This window comes from Coregonus lavaretus (genome assembly GCF_964263955.1).
Source record: "Coregonus lavaretus genome assembly, chromosome: 38".
NCBI lineage: Eukaryota > Metazoa > Chordata > Actinopteri > Salmoniformes > Salmonidae > Coregonus > Coregonus lavaretus.
Genome location: NC_140025.1, coordinates 7,317,345 through 7,336,936, shown reverse-complemented (window position 1 = coordinate 7,336,936; position 19,592 = coordinate 7,317,345). Strand labels below are relative to the sequence as shown.

At 42.5% G+C, this 19,592-nt stretch overlaps 1 protein-coding gene across 1 annotated transcript; it reads left to right on the top strand.

Moving 5' to 3' along the window:
• Nucleotides 1-199: 199 nt before the first annotated feature.
• Nucleotides 200-18,335, top strand: LOC311112494 (contactin-associated protein-like 5; the record flags this gene model as incomplete). The annotated part of the gene is made up of 23 exons (XM_084155628.1): nt 200-278; nt 700-810; nt 1,382-1,575; nt 3,284-3,431; nt 6,624-6,827; nt 7,056-7,240; nt 7,443-7,586; nt 9,203-9,467; nt 9,632-9,775; nt 9,958-10,123; nt 11,072-11,178; nt 12,945-13,064; nt 13,442-13,642; nt 14,191-14,347; nt 14,510-14,637; nt 14,860-15,030; nt 15,312-15,530; nt 15,685-15,924; nt 16,539-16,799; nt 16,905-17,038; nt 17,172-17,469; nt 17,803-17,865; nt 18,103-18,335. 23 exons carry the CDS (start codon nt 200-202, stop codon nt 18,333-18,335), a joined length of 3,972 nt encoding a protein of 1,323 aa, XP_084011754.1.
• Between the last annotated feature and the right edge of the window lie 1,257 nt (nt 18,336-19,592).

The following is a 19,592-nucleotide window of genomic DNA, read 5'->3' as shown; positions in this document are numbered from 1 at the left end:
CAACATCTTTAAGATGATATTTGTGAAAGGGTCTCTACGATTTAATCACATGGCTTTTCCAAAAATATCTTGGGGGTAGAGCTGGAAAGCCACAGGAACATTCTGAGCGGCGACGCGCATACGTTTGGAGATATTTTCTGTAGACCACCGGCAGATGCTGTAACGCAACTTGGATATATTGCCTGCTGTGTTGGCGAAAATGAGCTCGAGAAGCGCCTCATGGTTCTATGCATTCAGTGTCTATGTTTTGAGTATTTGTGGATCCACACATGCAGCAAGTAAGTCAATTGCAAGTATATTTACAGTAGCCTAGCCTATTCGATATTGTTGTTTAAGGTTGCCAAATATATCTGTCACACTCCGACACTCATCCAACTCAAGTGTTATGATATTTGAGAGGTATATATCATTTTCCCATAATAACTCCGGTGGGCTATTGTTTTAACACATTAGGACACTTGTTATGTTACACATACTGTAGAATGAATTAATATTCAGTTGTCTTGTATACAATTGCATTGTGTCTTTGTTGACTTCAAGTTGACAGGTGTTAAATGCTTATTAGGCTACTCATTGTAGCTGTTTTGGAGGAGTCAGATGAAGCGGGCTTGCTGGGACACTCCCACTTTCCATCACCAGGTGGCAGTGTTTCACACTATTGTTCACGCACTGTATAAAATAACCATGATCCTCTTTCAGATAATTGCAATGGACCATTGCTATCAGTTTTGCCTGAGTCATCCTTCAAAAGCTCTTCAACATCCTCCAACAGTCAGCTGCCTCACTTTGTTAAGCTAAACAGAAGAGAGGGTAAGTATTGCCACATTCACTGTAAGCAGAATATTATCAGATCTAGTGAGGGATTTGGTTGTATTGGCCTGCATCATTAGAAGAAGAAGATCAGATTCAGATTCAGAGATTCAGTGTTTAATAGTCACATGTACAGGGTTGCAGGTGTGATTGCAGGGTACAGGGACAATCTTCGGCTCCGAGATTCAACATGCTAAGTGAAATAAAATAATGAAAATGGTAATAAACAACAACAATAGAAATAGCACTATATACATCATAACTGTAGCAGTGATGAATAAATAAAGGTCCATTGGGGTGGAGGCAGAGTAAAGACAGTTGAAGGGGTGGGGGGGAATGGCCATAGCGGGAGCAGCATGACAATTTGGGGGGGGGGGGGGGGGGGTGAGGACCAAGTGAAATAAAAACAATAACAATTATAATAAAATAAAATACATCAATAATATACATATTAACAACTGCAACAGTGATGAATGTCGTTGTTAATTGTCACAGAGACACAGACACACACACACACACACACACACAAACGCGGAGAGACACACACCCATGGTACCCTTTCCGGCTCCAGGAGAGGGTGGCTGGGCCCCGGAGCGGTCAGACAGACAGCCGTGGCTCCAGCTGGACCTCAGGGAGAAGATGGAGGTCACGGCCATCGCTACACAGGGCCGTTCAGGGAGCTCTGACTGGGTGAACAGCTATATGCTGCTGTTCAGTGACTGTGGCCTGGTGTGGAAGCAGTACGGACAGAGCGAAGACACTGGGGTGAGGCTCTGCCTGTCTGGCAGGTTGACATTTATTGTCATGAGTCTTGTCCTGGAGGCAGAAAAAGCATCTTTCGGCTAGATGGGCCAGCTGCAAAGTCAAAATTGGCTATATCGTATAAATTGTGAAAACTAAAATGAGCTTTTTGGTCTTAATATAAGGTTAGGGTTAGGCATTGGGGTTAGCAGTGTGGTTAAGGTTAGGGTTAGGTTTAAAATTGTATGAAAATGTATGCACTCACTAACTGTAAGTCGCTCTGGATAAGAGCGTCTGCTAAATGACTAAAAACGTAAAACGTATGACATTGTGGCTGTGCCAGCTACTGAACACTCTGCAGTGCTGCCTCCAGTACATGAGTTATCCCAATAAATGCCAACCTGCACCTGTCTGTATACCTGTTAAACAGTGGAATAATGAATTCCCTCTTTCTTTTCAGCAGTTTTCAGTTGCATGACAACGTGACTGCATGGAGTGGGAGGGGTGGGGGGTTGTGCTTCTTGCTGTTGACTCTGAACAATAGGAATGGTGAGGTGAGGTGAAGCGGGAAAATGTAAACATTGCAAAAGAAAATGTTTTGCTACAATCCCACTGGGCACAGACGTCAATTCAACATCTAGTTTTGATTTACATTTGGTTGAGTTGTCAACTAACATGAATTCAACGTGAAATCAACAAAAAATGTCACCATGTTATTGGATTTAGGTTAAAAGCCCAGTTTTTGCCCAGTGGGATGCTTCAGTCGTAGCATTCAAACATACCGGAAATATATGCCTGTACCTCGGTGATTGACTGAACAGCATGTCTTACATCTTTAGAGGGCATTTGAAGTTGACAAGTCCCTTCAAAAAGCATAATGAGAAAAATTGAATTTGTGTAAGCCATAAGAAGTAGGGATTAATTTCAGGTCTTAAGGGGAATCCTTCCATGGCAGATATTATAAGACATTTTAAAGCTGTAAATGACAGATTTAGAGAAAAGTATAATGCGAAAATGAAATGTTTTGCTGTTGAAAAGTGGCTAAATAATATAATAAATTGGAAAGAAAGAAAATCAGAAAGAAAGAAAATGTCACACATCTGAAAATACCAAATGTAAACTTTTGTTTACCTCAGCAACCCCCAGCTATTTTCTGCTCTCTGTACTTGAACGCTCTCACCCCAGAAGCTTCGGTTGGCCGCTTGAGAGTTACACAGAGCATAAAACAGTCAACACAGTCTTCTGGCCTCTAGGGTCCAAGCTCTGCTGCCTTCCTTTTTGCTTGACTTGAATTACTTTATTTTGGGGGGTTTGTTTTATTTGCACTTCTGAATTGATTTGTGTGGCCACTGGGCCCACCAGAGACAGAGGTCGCATTGCTTCTTCTCATGCTGAAAGGCAAAGCAAATGGGCTCAGATGGGCTTAGGCCTCCATAGAAGAATCAATACAAGTCATAAAAGAGCTTCATCATCCCCTTAAATCTAATGTTCCTGCTGGTTCTTCTAAAAAGTTGTTGGAAAGAAATAGAAAAACTGCATCTTGGCACGAAAGCAAAGCGCTCATTTGCCCTAGTTAGTATCATTGACTGGTTACTACTCGTGGCTTTTTTCACATTCTCTTTGAATGAATGATGACTTTTCATGATCTGTTACCAATTGAAAAAATAACATTGATTTGAATGTGTTTGACCAATGTAGTAAAGATCTATTCTCCCACTCCTCTTCCCAGCAGACGTTCACAGGGAACACTAACTCAGAGGGTGTAGTCCAACACAAGCTGGTCCATTCCGTCACAGCTAGGTTCCTACGCTTTGTCCCACTGGACTGGAGCACTACAGGATGGATCGGCCTCAGAGTGGAGGTCTATGGCTGTGTGTACAGTAAGTGGATCATCACATCAGGCTGTCTCTAATCAGGATATTGTTTGTGTTAGTGATGCGCGGGTCAGCTGTTTGTTCACCCGCAACTGCCCGACTATACGTGATAAAGTGAAAATCTGAGGCCCGCACCCGACCCTAACTCACAAATATAGAAAATATGCTGTACCGTCAGAGATGGCAAAAATAAATAGATAGAATCAATGCTTCAATCTAGTTGACATCACTAAAGTTTGTTTTCGCTTTCCTCTTTAATCTCTGCTTCTCTTGCGAAGCAAAGATGTTTTGGGACCGGGGAGAAAATGCAAAAAAAAAAAAAAAAAATGGAACAATTTTCAGAGCAAAACGTCCAAATGACATCAGTTTGACCGGTTTGAATGAAATTAAAACGACCCAACATGTTTTTGATAAGATTTCAATTCGGATTGGATGCATATTTTATGTGGTTGAAATACTATCAGCTTTTATGTTGCTGATAAAGATATCACCGCCACCTTTACAGACGGTCCCTAACCACGCAGTCACTCTCTCAAGATGCTGAAATAAATACATTATATTTTTCCACTCCTGTTCCTGAGTCAAAATTTACATTTGGTGTATAATTTTACTGCAAAAAATGCTTAATTCTGAAGGAGTTAATATTATAGGTTATTAGGCTATGTGAGAGGTTATAAACCTACAGTTAGTGTCCAGATTTCAGTAATGCTACTATTCCATTTAACCCATCTGAACAGTACAGTTCCCTTGACGTGCCATTTTTAAGTACCCGTCTTGTGACTGTCAAATTTGTATAGTGCCTCACAATCATCACACATAACATAGCCAGCCCGGCATTGCTATCATCCTCTTTTACCACTTCACCAAATCTTTCCCAAACATCAGACTACTGTTCACAGCTTTTATCTTACTGAATTAAACTCCGACATTGCCCTTTTTGCCTCAGTGGATCAAGTTCCCATAAGCATTTGGCAAATGGCGTGTATTTGGCTTGCTACAGTTAAGCCCTAAAGCTTAGGTTTAGGCTACGTACTAACGGCAGATAAAAATAATGAAAGAAAAACCTCAATGTAGCCTGTAGATAAGAATTGCACAAGAATGATACATTTATGGATTTTTAATGCATTGTTTCTCTTTATTCAACCTGCCTGCTGCCCACTGTTAAAATGAAGCGCCATGTAACACCCAAACTAGTGGCAACTGAGCTGCCACCAACTTGAAGGAGACGAAACCTTAACTTTGCTGGAGTATTGAAACTCATCATCCTGAGATGTTCTGAAACATTACATGGTGTGTTGGAACACCACTTAATCAAGTGTTGTGCAACACATTGCCAGGGTCTGGGAGCGCTTACAGAAAAGGTTGAAAACACTATTTTGGCGTTTTGAGACCTGTTTAGTGCAGAACTAGATGCCTTCTCTTTTGGTGCCGTTTCCTCTCTCTAAAGTTTCTAAACACAATTATAGTGTTTTGAATCCAGTCTAGTGAAGAATTAAATCCCTTTTTCTGAAGTTTCTTAACGTTTCACATTGTTTTATATATTTGCCATTTTATACCATTTTGGCAGACATTGTCAGGCACAGTGTTCAAATCACCAGCAGTAGCTGTAGGTTGACCTGTAAGAATTGAGGATTCTGTATGTGCCTCTTTTGTTGACAACCAGGTTCTTCTTCTTCTTCTTTGGTATTATGGCGGTCCGCAAATAAATGTTATAGGTGCCTGCTGCCACCTACTGTATTGGCTGTGTATCAGCCTACTATTTGGTAGTATAAATTCATTACACCTTGTGAAAAAATTGCCCTACCAACTAACCCTACACCCATTAAAACCTCACAACTATTCCACTACTTGGCCCTATCTGATCCTACACCAGGCCAGCAGCCTGGAAGGACGGGACACTATTGTTCAAAACAACTTCTTGTAACTCTTCTGCAGTAAAATCTCGTACACCCAATTACTTCTCTGCAACTGCCACCACAACATTTATCCTCTGTGATTTACGTTCCAGTCCTGCGGTACAGTTGACAACCATGAATGTGGGAATGAGTGCTGTCCTCAATGAATGTCAATTTTCCTGACGGTTTTGATATCCGTTCATCTATTACACCTCATGGCACAACAAGCTGCTTTAATACTAATATAGAAATATACTTTTCTTTCTTCAAACATGCATACAGAAAGAAAACATTTTGAATTACCCACAATCCTCTAAAAACAGAGCCAAGATACAAAATTCAAGGTGATTAAAACCAAAGACTTCCAATGAGTTCAATCACTACATTTTCTCTCAGGTTATCCTCATGAAAGATACTGTACTTGCATTTTGAACAACATATTAAGTTGGATTTATTCTGAAATTCTTTTGTTAAAATGAAATGAACAAATCATTGAAATGACTTGCATAATTTGTAAAAAAATATTTTTGGGGTATTTTGACAATTTATTGAGACTGTTATGAAATGACAGAGGGGATACAGATATGTGTGAGAGTGGAATTGAACCCCGGTCTTCGGTGGGGAGAGGGGTGACATGTCTAAGCCGGGTGCGTTAGGCCTACCGCTATACAACGGGCTCTGCACGACTTGCATTCATTTTTATTAAGTACATCATATGTTGGTTGTTTTTTTGAGTCAATTTCAATTCACCCCAGAATAATTTCTTACAGTGTGGCTGTGTGGTTGAGTGGGTAAAATTCCAACAAAACGTACCATTTTATTGCCCCTCCTGTTTCTAATCTGTCCAAATAAAGCATTGAAAAAATAAAGGTGGAATTCCACCCCCAAAAATATCCATTGGCCCTTATCATCAATCGATAAACCATTGACTGTATGATAAACACAGTTTTTGTGTTTTGATGCTGCCTTTTACATGCACTGAAACCCCCAAAAGTGTTTTCACAACACTCTGATTCTGTGTATTAAAACACTCACATTGGGTTTTTCATTCAAACACCCCCCAAACACCAGATCTCAGATTAGGAGCACTACTTTTCATGGTTATTTTTACAGTGCCCCTGCCCTTTATCCACACAATATTTGTGTGTGTGTGTGCATGTGTGTGCGTGTGTGTTTGTGTTTCTGATTATACACAGATGTATTATAAAGCGTTAGCATAAATTTGAACATTATGCCAATATTCAGTAGATGGGTAATCTGACCGTAATCTTCATGTTTATCTTCATCCACTATTGGCTCACAGAGTCAGATGTGGCAGACTTCAACGGCAGGAGTGCTCTGTTGTACCGGTTTAACCAGAAGTCCCAGAGCACGGTGAAGGATGTGATCTCCCTCAGGTTTAAGAGCAATGGGGCAGACGGGGTGCTGGTGCACGGGGAGGGACACAGAGGAGACTATCTGACATTAGAGCTGCACCACGGGACCCTGGCTCTGCACCTCAACCTGGGTAAGCACAGGCCAATGGTCTCATAGAACTACTAAAGGGAATGGTGCTATCATTATGACAAAATCAAATATACAGTATGAGATGCTGATTCTGAAGACTCCTCATTTCACCTCTCTGTGTCTTACTCTTCCTCTTCCCTCCTCCTCCTCCTCCTCCTCCTCCTCCTCCTCCTCCTCCTCCTTCTCTTCCACCTCCTCCTCCTCCTCCTCCTCCTCCTTCTCTCTCCAGACGACGCTAAGCTCTACCCCAGCAGTGGGAACGTGTCAGTGGGCCTGGGCAGTCTCCTGGATGACCAGCTCTGGCACTCCGTCCTAGTTAAACGCTCCAACAAGCAGGTCAACCTCACCATGGACGGGCACACATGTCACCTCAGCACCACAGGTGTGGATGATTCACTGGAGGTGGACTATGAGGTGCGTCATCACTCATTAATGTACTGTATTACATTATAGCCACTTCAAATTATGCCCCATAATTAATTATGTGCCATAAATTATAAATTAATTCATATTATAAGATATTTATAAGATAATTATTAAGATATTTAGATGTTTTTTAGTAGTGTAATCAGTTAGACATATTTTGTTTTGAACCCACTCTCTTTGTGTCACAAAGCTCAGCTTCGGAGGAATTCCTATACCCGGTAAACCAGGAAGCTTCCTGAGGAAGAACTTCCATGGCTGCATAGAGAACCTCTACTATAATGGAATCAACATCATCAACCTGGCCAAGCGACGCAAGCTCCAGATTCACAGTGTGGTAGGGATCTATAATATACTATACATAAAGCATACTGTATGTACATACTGCACTCCAACTGAATAAACTCCAATAAGAATAACCATTAATTAAAGTCATTCAATACCTTACAACTAAATGAACCAGTAGGGATGAATGTGGTGTGTTTCACATAAAAAAACGGGTTGTTCGAGCCCTGAATGCTGATCGTCTGAAAGCCGTGGTATATCAGACCGTATACCATTGGTATGACAACATTTTTACTTTTTGCTGGTCTAATTACGTTGGTAACCAGTTCATAATAGCAATAAGGCACCTCGGGGGTTCGTGGTATCTAGCCAATATACCACGGCTAAGGGCTGTATCCAGACAATCCGCGTTGCGTCGTGCGAAAGAACAGCCCTTAGCCGTGGTATATTGGCCATATACCACACTTTGGGACTTATTACTTAATTATAAATTCATTTTGTGTCATGAAAGTTCACACCTCTCAAAATACATTTAGAAAACTACAATGCTGGAAGATGATGAAGATATCAAATTAAATGGTGGTTAGGAGGAGGCAAAGTAGGTGCAGTTTTCTCAGTCCATTACAGAACGCCTCTGCTCTGTCTATTTTAATATAATAATGTACAGCTATCTCTAGAACCCTTTGGTGACCAATTACAGGCAGGCGCTGAGCCATAGACACCCACTCCCTCCCAACCTACGGTGAGCTCTGTCTGTGGAGGTAAATGTACGTCCCAAATGGCACCCTATTCCCTATATAGTGCACTACAAAAGTAGTGCACTATATAGGAAATAGCGTGTCATTTGGGACTCAACCAATGTGAATACATGGTAGATAGACATGTTGAAGAGGCGGCAGTAATGAGAAATGAAAGGAAGCCACTGTTGTCATTCTTTTCAGACCCAACTGTGCAGAAGGCGTACCTGGCACATTGCATAGTTGCCATGGCAAATATTCATGTGTAGATTAAACAGAAAAGTGCTCAAATGTATTAGAAGCCAATTTTGTTTTATGGACAATACTTGCCCATTATTGGCTCTCTTTATTATTCAGCTGAACTCATTACCATCCATGTGAACTACAGAAGCCAATGAAAGAGACAGTAAAGGTATTTGAGATGTTGCCTGGCAGAGAGTATGTTATCTGTCAGGGGACAGTGTCAAATAGACAGCCAGCACCTGAGTTCTGTTCTCCTCTGTGGCAGGCAGCAGTATCGATGATGTATTCACAGCTAAGCTGAGCATATGTATCGGACAAATACTGAACTCTGTATTCACTCTCACTGCTCCTTCATTCTCCCTGGGACATAAAAGCTGAATTAGTGATAACATTTGACATTTCCATTGCCTTTCCACTCAGATGACCATGAGTAACATTGTATCTGCTAGTGTGTGACGTACAGTATGTCAGTGATGCATGCACATTCATTCTGTATATGTCACAGGAAAGGACCCATGACTCAAAGGACTCCAGAACACACACGCAAAAGGAATGATTTCCCATACTGTATACAATTTCCATCTCTTTGAACAGTTGCTATTCAGCACATTTCAATAAAAGACAGTAGTAGGCCACCACTGAATGGGTATAGTATTGATCCCTACCTATCCTTTCCCCTGTTCCCCAGGGCAACGTGACCTTCTCGTGCTCCGAGACCCAGCCCCAGATGGTGTCCACCACCTTCCTGTCCTCCAGTAGTAGCTACCTGTCTCTACCCCTGGAGCCTCCTGGAGTGTGGGGGTTGGACGTACACTTCCACTTCAGGACCTGGAACCAGGAAGGACTTCTGTTCTCCACCGGCCTGGCACAGCACCTGGTGTTGCACATCAGCAGAGGCCAACTGCACCTAATGGTCCATGGAGCTGCTGAGCAGAAAACAAACATTTACATAGGTCAGCAGCTACCTAGCTAAAAAAAGCCACCTAACGGCATGTCACAGTGACTTTACTGTAGCTAATGTTTGCTAAGTTTGCTAATAACAACTGCCAGCATTATAGGACTAAAGTAAATGTAGGCTAACCCATACTGTGTTTTTCTGTGTGTTCTGTTTTACTAGACGTCAGTGTAACTGATGGACTGTGGCATTCTGTTAGTCTGAGCTACAGAGATCTGAAGGTTTCCCTGGTCTTGGACAATGAGCCAGCATCTACCATGGACGTACAAAGTCATGCAGACTCAGGCAATAGTGTAGTTTTTGGAGGTAAGACGGCAGTCTTTTAACTATTGCTTATTATTAGTGGAAAATTGGTAATGACTGTCTTAAATTATGCATGATTTTTCTTTAAGTGTGTGTTTTAATTAGATCAGTGTATCCTCAAAATGTGTTTGATTACTATTTCTGGAATGATTTAGCAATGAAAAGATTGTCATGATTTCCATCAGGTTGTCCCCAATACAGTGGTGGCTGTAAGAACCCTACTGTGGCCTTCCAGGGGTGCATGCGTCAGATCCTCCTAAACAACAAACTTATGGATCTACCCCGTGTGCAGCAAGGGCTTTTGGGTAATTACAGCAAGCTTGAGTTTGACATCTGTGGGATCCGCAACAGGTATGCTCACAAAATCTCAACAATTCATGTTTTTATATCTTATATTTAGGCTACAGTATGTCATTTGTGACACTGTTCTATGTAATATAAGGGAAAGTATCTCTGTTTCTGTCTCTTGAATCTGTCAGTATGACATGTGTATGACCTGAGATCCGATGGAAGGGCTCAACAGAGACAACAGAGAGCTTTTTCCTGGGGGTGGATCCTAAATGGCACCATAGTACACTACTTTTGACCAAAAGTAGTGTACTATATAGGGAATAAGGAGCCATTTGGGACGCAACCCTGGACTGTATGCCTGTACTGTCACACTGCCAACGCCAGAAACATCCTCGGAATAATTCGTTCCCATCCCTCTGTGGCAGCTGTGTGTGTGTGTGTGTGTGTGTGTGTGTGTGTGTGTGTGTGTGTGTGTGTGTGTGTGTGTGTGTGTGTGTGTGTGTGTGTGTGTGTGTGTGTGTGTGTGTGTGTGTGTGTGTGTGTGTGTGTGTGTGTGTGTGTGTGTGTGTGTGTGTGTGTGTGTGTGTGTGTGCGTGCGTATCTCCCATCCCTCCCTGGGCATCTATCCCTGCCACTATTGATTTGCCTGTGTGCCAGCTCTGACTATTAGGCTGAGTGAGAAATATGTTGTGGCTGTGCCAGAGCAGGCAGCAGTGATTAGGTTGACGCGCTCCAGGAGTCACGCTCTGTTTCCTCCCTAAGCCTGCTCTATGGAGGAATGGAGAGATGGAGGGGTGGAGTGATGGAGGGAACAGGCAGAGGAGACAGCACAGACAGTGGCTATATCGAGGGTTATAGACAGTGGATATGCAAGGACACAACACTATGATAGAGGAACTGCCTTCTATATCTCTTTTATCTTCTATTAATGGCTTTTCATGCTACTGTATGCAGCTCTGCTGTCTTGAGTTATGTTTGGAGTTTGAACATGTCTCTCTCTCTCCATAGATGTCTGCCTAATTTTTGTGAGCATGACGGACGATGCACCCAATCATGGGATACTTTCTACTGTGACTGCTCAGGGACAGGCTACACTGGAGAAACCTGTCACAACTGTAAGTCAACCTGTCACAACTGCAGCCCAATTGTAATGCCCGTGATACATTTGGGATGACTTTGGATATCCCTATGGTGCTAGTTAGGGACCATCAGTAAATTACACAATGAACATGGGACAATGTGTTAAAATTCCAATAGCTCCAAATTTAAAATGCTTATAAACCTCAAACCAACTATAAATTGTAGAAATTCATATACCAATATTGAAAGCATTTAATGAGAAAACTAAAAGGTGTGTAATTTGAAAATAGTTTCTCATTTACATTGTGTAATTTATTGATGTAATTTATTGATGTTCCCTAACTATACAAAGTCAAACCAATTTTGTCATGGTCGCACACCAGCCGGCTGAAGCTAATTGGCTAAATTATTTGGTTAATTCTTCCCACCGGCGAAGACACACAAGAGACACTCACATCAAACCACAACCCAACACCAAATCATGTTTGAATTCAGTCATGGCCGCTAGCATTTCTTAATGAACCAAATCTAAAACGAGGAGAAATCAGGAAGTGCAGTCACCCTTTGAACTGACTCCTTCATGATAATGAAAATATTCACCTGTGAAAATATACAGTACAAATACACTCAGATGGCGGTTTATTAGGAACACTACCCATTCACAAAACATGGTTCGCTCCTACAGACAGTGAGTCACGTTGCCGTGGCTTGCTATATAAAGCAGGCAGACAGGCATCGAGGCATTTAGTTACTGTTCGATTGAACGCTTGAATGGGCAAAACGAGTGACCTAAGCGACTTTGAGCATGGTATGATCATCTGTGCCAGGCACGCCGGTTCCATTATCTCAGAAATGGCCGGCCTCCTGGGCTTTTCACGCACGACAGTGTCTAAGGTTTACCGAGAATGGTGGGATAAATAAAAAACATCCAGTCAGTGGCAGTCCTATGGGCAAAAACAGCTCGTTGATGAGAGAGGTCGAAGGAAAATTGCAAGAATCATGCAAGCTAACAGGTGGGCCACAAACAGGCAAATAACAGTGCAGTACAACAGTGGTGTGCAGAACGGCATCTCGGAACGCACAACTTGTCGGTCCTTGTCACGGATGGGCTATTGCAGCAGACGACCACTCCGGGTTCCACTCCTATCAGCTAAAAACAAGAAGAAGCGGCTCCAGTGAGCACGCGATCACCAACACTGGACAATTGAGAAGTGTAAAAACATTGCCTGGTCCGACGAATCCCGGTTCCTGTTACGTCAGGATTTGGTGTAAGCAGCATGAGTCCAAGGCCCCATCCTGCCTGGTGTCAATGGTACAGGCTGGTGGCGGTGTAATGGTATGGGAAGTGTTTTCCTGGCACACGTTAGGTCCCTTGATACCAATTGAGCAATGTTTCCATGCCCCGAAGAATTCTGGCTGTTCTGGAGGCACAGGGGGGTCCTACCTGTTACTAGATGGTTGTTCCTAATAAACTGGCCACTGAGTGTATATTGTGTTTAATATACTGTATAGAGTGACTAAAGTTACATTAGTATTTAAACTATTTTCCATCACTGATTCTGACTCTCATTGATATTCCCACCAGGGTATCATAAATTGTGAAGTGTAGGGCACTTTACTGACTGCTGAATTATAATGTACCTCATCCCCGGTTAAAAGCTGCCGTGGCTTTGTACTTCACACCAATACCGTTCACACATTTTTCATGATTTTTTTTCCAATTAAGCTAGTGCTCTTGACATACGTTAATGCATTCACTGCAACACGCTGTAACTTCAAGTTTTGATCTTGCTTCCCACAGCTATTTATGAAGCGTCGTGTGAGGCACACAGACAAATGGGGAGTACGTCTGGCAACTTTTACATTGATCCAGACGGGAGTGGTCCTCTAAAGGCAACACTGGTCTACTGCAACATGACTGGTGAGCTCATGGCTTGGCATAGCCTGGTTAAACCAGACTGAAATGTAGTGAAACAATGGTGAGCACAGCGTTTGGTAACCAGGCTAGGGAAGCTACTAGTGCAGTTTTGGATATTCTCAATTAGATAATATGAGGCTAATGCGATTAAGTGTGTCCACCACTTTACACATCTTTGTTTATCTTTGGTGTTTTTTCCATACAGTTGACTGACCTCAATTTAATTCATAATTAGAAATGTGAAGGACACCTATCTGGGAAAACAAAACTACATACCAGAAGTCTTTCTCATGCTAATATGATAATCTGGATTATCCACTGTGCTGTTAACCTGATTATCCTGTATATAAAGTGAAATGCCTGCTCTGTCTTCCCTATAGAGGACAAGGGATGGACAGTGGTGGGCCACAACAACAGTGGGTCTGTGAATGTGACTGGAGCCACAACAAAGAAGCCGTATGTGATGCGGTTCAACTACACTGCCTCTCTGGAGCAGCTCCGCACTCTGATTGGACGGTCTGAGCACTGTCAACAGGAAGTGGTCTACAGCTGCAGGAAGTCCCGTCTCTTCAATACTTGGGGTGAGTCTTAATGGAAGCTTGGTAAGTGCAAACAGTATACAGAGAGCTCAAGTTTAATTCAAACTACATAATGGAATTGTGCAAAAAGTTGTGCAGAAATATTCAGAGTGAGTTCTAAGTATTGCCGAATCCTCTGCTCCCTTTGATTCCAGCTCCCACTGTGAAAAAAGCCTCACTGAGTTCTTCTGCTGTCTCGCCTGGGGATTTTATGTTTCTCATATGAAATATTGATGCAGACGGTCTTGTTTTGGATACAGGCAAGACAATATGTCAAGACAGGGTATTTCACCAATTTACAGTTGAATTGCCTACAAAATCAATTAGTCTCCCTAGGAAGGCGTTTGCCTCCCACAATGTGCGTAGGGTCGGGTTTACAAGACAAAAAATCAATCATGTGTTTTCTATGAAGGCAGAAGATAAACCTCTGTAGTAGGTGAACATGTTCGATGTGCCAAGCAGACCACATTGGCCAGACAAAGAGTTGATGGTGTAATATATATATTTTTTATAGAGATCACATGATGGGAATAAATGTACCTTGGTTGTAGATGGAAGGCCCCTATCATGGTGGCTGGACCGAAGTGGAGAGAAACAGACCTACTGGGGAGGCTCTGTACCTGGGGTCCAACAGTGCTCCTGCAGCCTGGAGGAAAACTGCATCGACATGAACTACTTCTGCAACTGTGATGCAGACACAAACTTATGGTACCGTGGATGCCAATGTATTTATAAGTTTTATGACCTGCATTAACAACATTTATGTGTTTTACCAATCAGTCTTTCCGTCTATAAATTGATAATTTGAGTACATCTTTAAATTGAGGAAACTGAGGTAATGTCTAAATTGATCAAAACTTTTTCCAACAGGGTAAACGACACAGGATTGCTCTCCTACAAAGATCACCTACCACTGACTGAGATTGTAATAGGAGACACCAACAGGACAGGCTCAGCAGCTGTATACAGAGTCAGCTTCCTTCACTGCAATGGTGACAGTAAGTTTAGTTCAGTTCATATAATTATCCCAAAAGTGAGTGTGCCAATATTAATCATCTTTTTTGTTCATACAGACTATGCCAACAAAAATTATGTAGCTGTCTTTTTTAACAGTAGGGAAGAGTGGAGCAAGTGCTGTATTTTTGTAACAGTAGGGGGGAGTGTGGTAAAGTTTTTACATTTTCAGTTTATTTTCTAACTGTACTTTCCTGTCTTTGCAGGGTTCCTGTGGAATGCAGCCTCTTTCTATCCAGGGTCATCGTCCCTCCACTTCCCTAAGTTCCAGGCTGAGCTCAGTGCTGACATCTCCCTGTACTTCAAGACCACAGCTTCATCTGGTGTTCTCCTGGAGAACATGGGGACCACTGACTTCATCACCCTGAAGTTGACATGTGAGTCGGTTTCTCCCTGAATCCCAAATCAACCAAACCCTACCCCCTCCCTAGGCACTTGTGTAAATGATAGATGATCACCTTAAGTTTAAACCTTTTCTGTTTCTAGATTAAAGATGACTTGGTATTTGATTAGATAGTTCTGATAACATTATGGAAAACGGTGGTTGAGTGGGGAGAATACATTGGCCCTGGAGCCAAAGACTACAAGCCAAAGACAAATCCATCTTAAACAAAAGTGGGCCACATTTTGAACTTGAATTTCTGTCTGTCACCCTCAGCTACCTCGGCTGTAACATTCAGCTTTGACGTGGGGAACGGCCCGGTGGACTTGACGGTGACGTCCCCTGTCCCCCTAAATGATAAGCAGTGGCATTACGTTAGGGCTGAACGCAACCTGAAGGAGGCCTCCCTGCAAGTGGACCAGCTGCCCCTACACACTCTGGAGGCCCCCTCTGAAGGACACTACCGCCTGCAGCTCAAAAGCTTACTGTTCATAGGTAGGCACTAGACCCAGGTCAAACCACAACAACACTTTATTTGCATATTAGCTACTGTTTAGTTCCACATAGGAAGTAGTATTCTTCTATTTTTAGAGCAGTTTAAACGTCCTACTTATACTCCCTGTGTTTCCTACTTCCTACTTCCTGTCAGGAGGATCCACCTTCAGAGAGAGCAGTTTCCTGGGCTGCATCCGTGCATTGACCCTGAACGGCGTGACCCTTGACCTGGAGGAGCGGGCCAAGTTGACCCCAGGAGTGACCCCAGGCTGCCCTGGCCACTGCAGCGGCTCAGCTAGCATCTGTCATAACAGAGGGCGGTGTATGGAGAAGAACAGTGGATACGTCTGTGACTGTACACACTCTGCCTACAATGGACCACACTGCAAGAAAGGCGAGTCACCCCAACAAACACAAATAAGCTACAAATATTGTGAGAAGCTGAGTTAACGGCTGTCTTTGTGGTTAGGAAAATGTAGCTACAATATTTGAAAGTATGAAATTAGATTTAGAAAAGTATTATCTCAAAAGATTTGGGAAGTGTATTTGATCAAAAGAGTGATCAAAGCATGTATTAAAAAGATCAGAGATACTTTATTTTCAATCCCATTGGCTTATTCATTTCCATAAATCTGAAACTAATATGATAGGCCAGGACATATTTTCTGTTGGATTGAATTCCATTCAAAAGCTGTGTACATGCTGGCCTGGCTGGCACACAACGGGACTGCTGAGACTACACCACCCATTATGGATGAATCCTGTATGAATCCACTGGCATCAAAGCAGGTTTTATCACTTCAGATATTCAGATATAACCTATTCCCAGCGTTTTTGAATGAGGTTTCTGGACAGGGTCGTGCTTTAGGGGTAGGGGTACTTGGTACCTCAGAGAATTTGTGATGCATTGTTGATCTAGTTTCTTTGAGATCAACAGCACAGTACAGCACTACTGAATAGGACCATTCTACACTAATAACGCCATCCATGTTTGTATCCCTGTAACAGCAGTGTCAATGTCCTTTGAGAGTGGCTCCTCGGTGACCCTTACCTTCCAGATGCCTTTTCCAGTCATCCACAACAGAGACAGAGGTAGCCAGTCGTCTAGCAGTCAGCCAGTCCATAGCCAGTCCTCAGCCATCTATGCCCACAACATCGAGTTCAGAGAAAACGTCGCCTTCAGCTTTCTGACAACTCACACCCCTGCCATGTTGCTCTGTGTCAGCACCTACCATCAACAGTACCTGGCTATCATCCTCGCTAACAACGGTAGCTATCTTGTGCTATCTCCATCCATTGTTCTCTCTGTCTTTATCTCTTAACAAGATTGTAAAATGAGTAGCTTTTTCAGACTTTCAGACTTAACTTTTGTAGGGAGTCTGCAGATCTGGTACCGTTTGAACAGAGAGAAGAGAGCAGAAATCTTTACTCCCAAAGCCTCCAACCTAGCCGATGGGCAGCTCCACCGTGTCCAAGTACACCGGGAGGGTAAAGACCTTTATGTCCAGGTCAGTGAAATCTATCTGAATCTATTTCATCATTCCTCTATAGCAAAGCATTATGCTTACATCATAGACGTTCATCCCACCTTGATGGCATGTTCAAGTGTATTTGGAAATGTGTGCTTTTTTCTTAAACCAGATTGACAAAGACATCGACCAAAAATACAACCTTTCTTCTGACACGAAGATGAACACACTACGATCAGTGACTTTGGGTAAAGTCACAGGTACATCAGCAGGACTTGCTGGTTTGGATGAGGAGGTGCTTAGGGCAGGATCGAAGGGTTTCATTGGCTGCCTGTCGTCTGTCCAGTTCAATCATTTGACACCACTGAAGACAGCCATTCTGAATCATGGAAGCTCATTGGTCCGTGTTCTTGGCAATCTAGTTGAATCGAACTGTGGAGCCTTGGCTGCAACTTCACAATCAGCATCTGGTGTGTTTAATAGCATTGATTTGAATCATGTTTGGTTTCACAATATGGATTTTATTTATGTAATTCTATAAGCATAAACCAAAATTATGCAACGGGTTGTAACGGCTGCAAATATCACAGAGTGGGCCTTTAATGACTCATTAACTTGACCTCTCTCTTTTAGGTTTTGACATGAAAAGTCATAATGACTAAATTACTAAACATCATTGATTGAAATGCCTTTATAAATTCCACGTAGCCTATGCCTTTCATCGTCCACAGAATATAATTGAAGGTCATGTCTGACATCTCCTTTGTTTGCTTGCTTCCTTTCTTCTGGAATAAATCATTCAGAGGGCGGCGATAGCGACGTAGATCGACTGAAGAAGACAAGGAGTGATTCAGCAGTAATTGGAGGTTAGCCAGAAGATCATCCCCAGTTATCTGTGTTTCTTCAGATTAGAAATTAAATAGCAAATTATTTAATTTCTGCCATTCTCCCTGAAACTTTGAAAAAAATACTTGTGACTTTACCACCTTTTTACATTTGGCGTAGTCGGCAGGATTGGGATAATCATATTTACCAAGTAACCCCCAGAATTATTAACTTTAAAGAAAAAGCAATGTTCTCTCTCTCTGGCTCTCTCTCCCCAGGTCTCATCACAGCTGTGTTCCTCATCACCCTCTGTGCCATGGCCGTGATGTCATGGTTCCTGTACCGCCGCTGCAGCCGCACCCACCCCCACCCACAGGAGAAGGCCTCCATCTCACAGAAGAAGGATCCCAGACACAGCCTGGAGCACAGCTACCCTGTAGACTTGGTCTTGGATCTAGACCTGGACCTGCACAGCTCTGTGAGACACAACAGAAAGGAATACTACATCTGATGCCATGGAGTCTTACTCACCATAGCCTTCTTTGCCCACCCTCCTGCCTCCTGTTCCGCACACTGTTCTGCCTGGCCTCAACTACAGAACAGGCCCCTCTGGGTAGAGCAGCCATTCGACACAAAACCCAGTGTTAGTCACCTGCCCGTCCCTGGGCTTTCTAGGAGCAGTGATCATTGGTGATTTATTCCCTGTGTGACTACAAGAATGACCCAATGGAGGATGGTAATTCTGCAGCTTTATATCTGTTTAGTGGGGCATGGGAGCTGTACCACTTTTGATGTGCAATGACAATTGGAGAAAATGTATTAAGTTGATCACATATCTACTTTATATTATATTGCTCTAAAGTCAGGAGACAAAAAGCCTCAAATTCAAAGAATCAGATCCACCCCAGTGACTTCATAAGCCCGCTTTATACAGCCTTGCATTCTGAATGTATAATTAAAGGGAATTTCTGTAGGGGTTGTTTGGGTACCGGTACTCTAACTCACTTACTTGTATTCACTTGTGGATTCTGAATGTGATAATGATGTTCGACCATCTGCCAAGGCAAGGTCTGGGCAAGCAATGCACCTGTTCTTGCTCCCTGGCTAAACCACTGATCAAATCTCACTGAAAAGCATTGTGGCTGTGTGCCAAGGACTTTGTGGCTGGCCCCTTTTGCTCTCTGAACACATCGGTTTTCTGTTTCCAATATGTTGTTTGTTGCGCCCTCACTGCAAATAACAATTTTATTATTTCTTCATCCACCATCACCGACATACTGCAACATGTTATGATTTTATGAATCACCAAAGAGTGGTACAGTAAACGCATACTAGATGTCCGAAAGTCCAAATGTAGTACAGTACAATGTTATGTGATTGTGCTAGTAACTTAATTATCTCTAGACCTTAAGAAGATAATTAGAGGGAATCTAGGGTAGAAAGGTAGGTTCATTCTCAGGAGAGCTCTTGTCCTGGTTGTTGTTGTGAGTTTTGTTTAACAGAGAAGTACAGTATTGTACAAATTTGCTACAGTCTCCTCCAGAAACCATGTTACTTGCTCTTACATTGGTAAAAAAGCAAGGCTTTATATTTTGCACATTTAGCAAACCAACAGAACAACTAAATTGGACATCAAATCTGTGTAGAAAGCTTGCTATACGAATGAAACGTATTCAGGGGATGATCTTCTGTCATGAAAGACCCACAATAAAGGATTGTTATTGCCTGGTTATATTATTTCAAGTGCATTAGGTCATTTATCTACAGT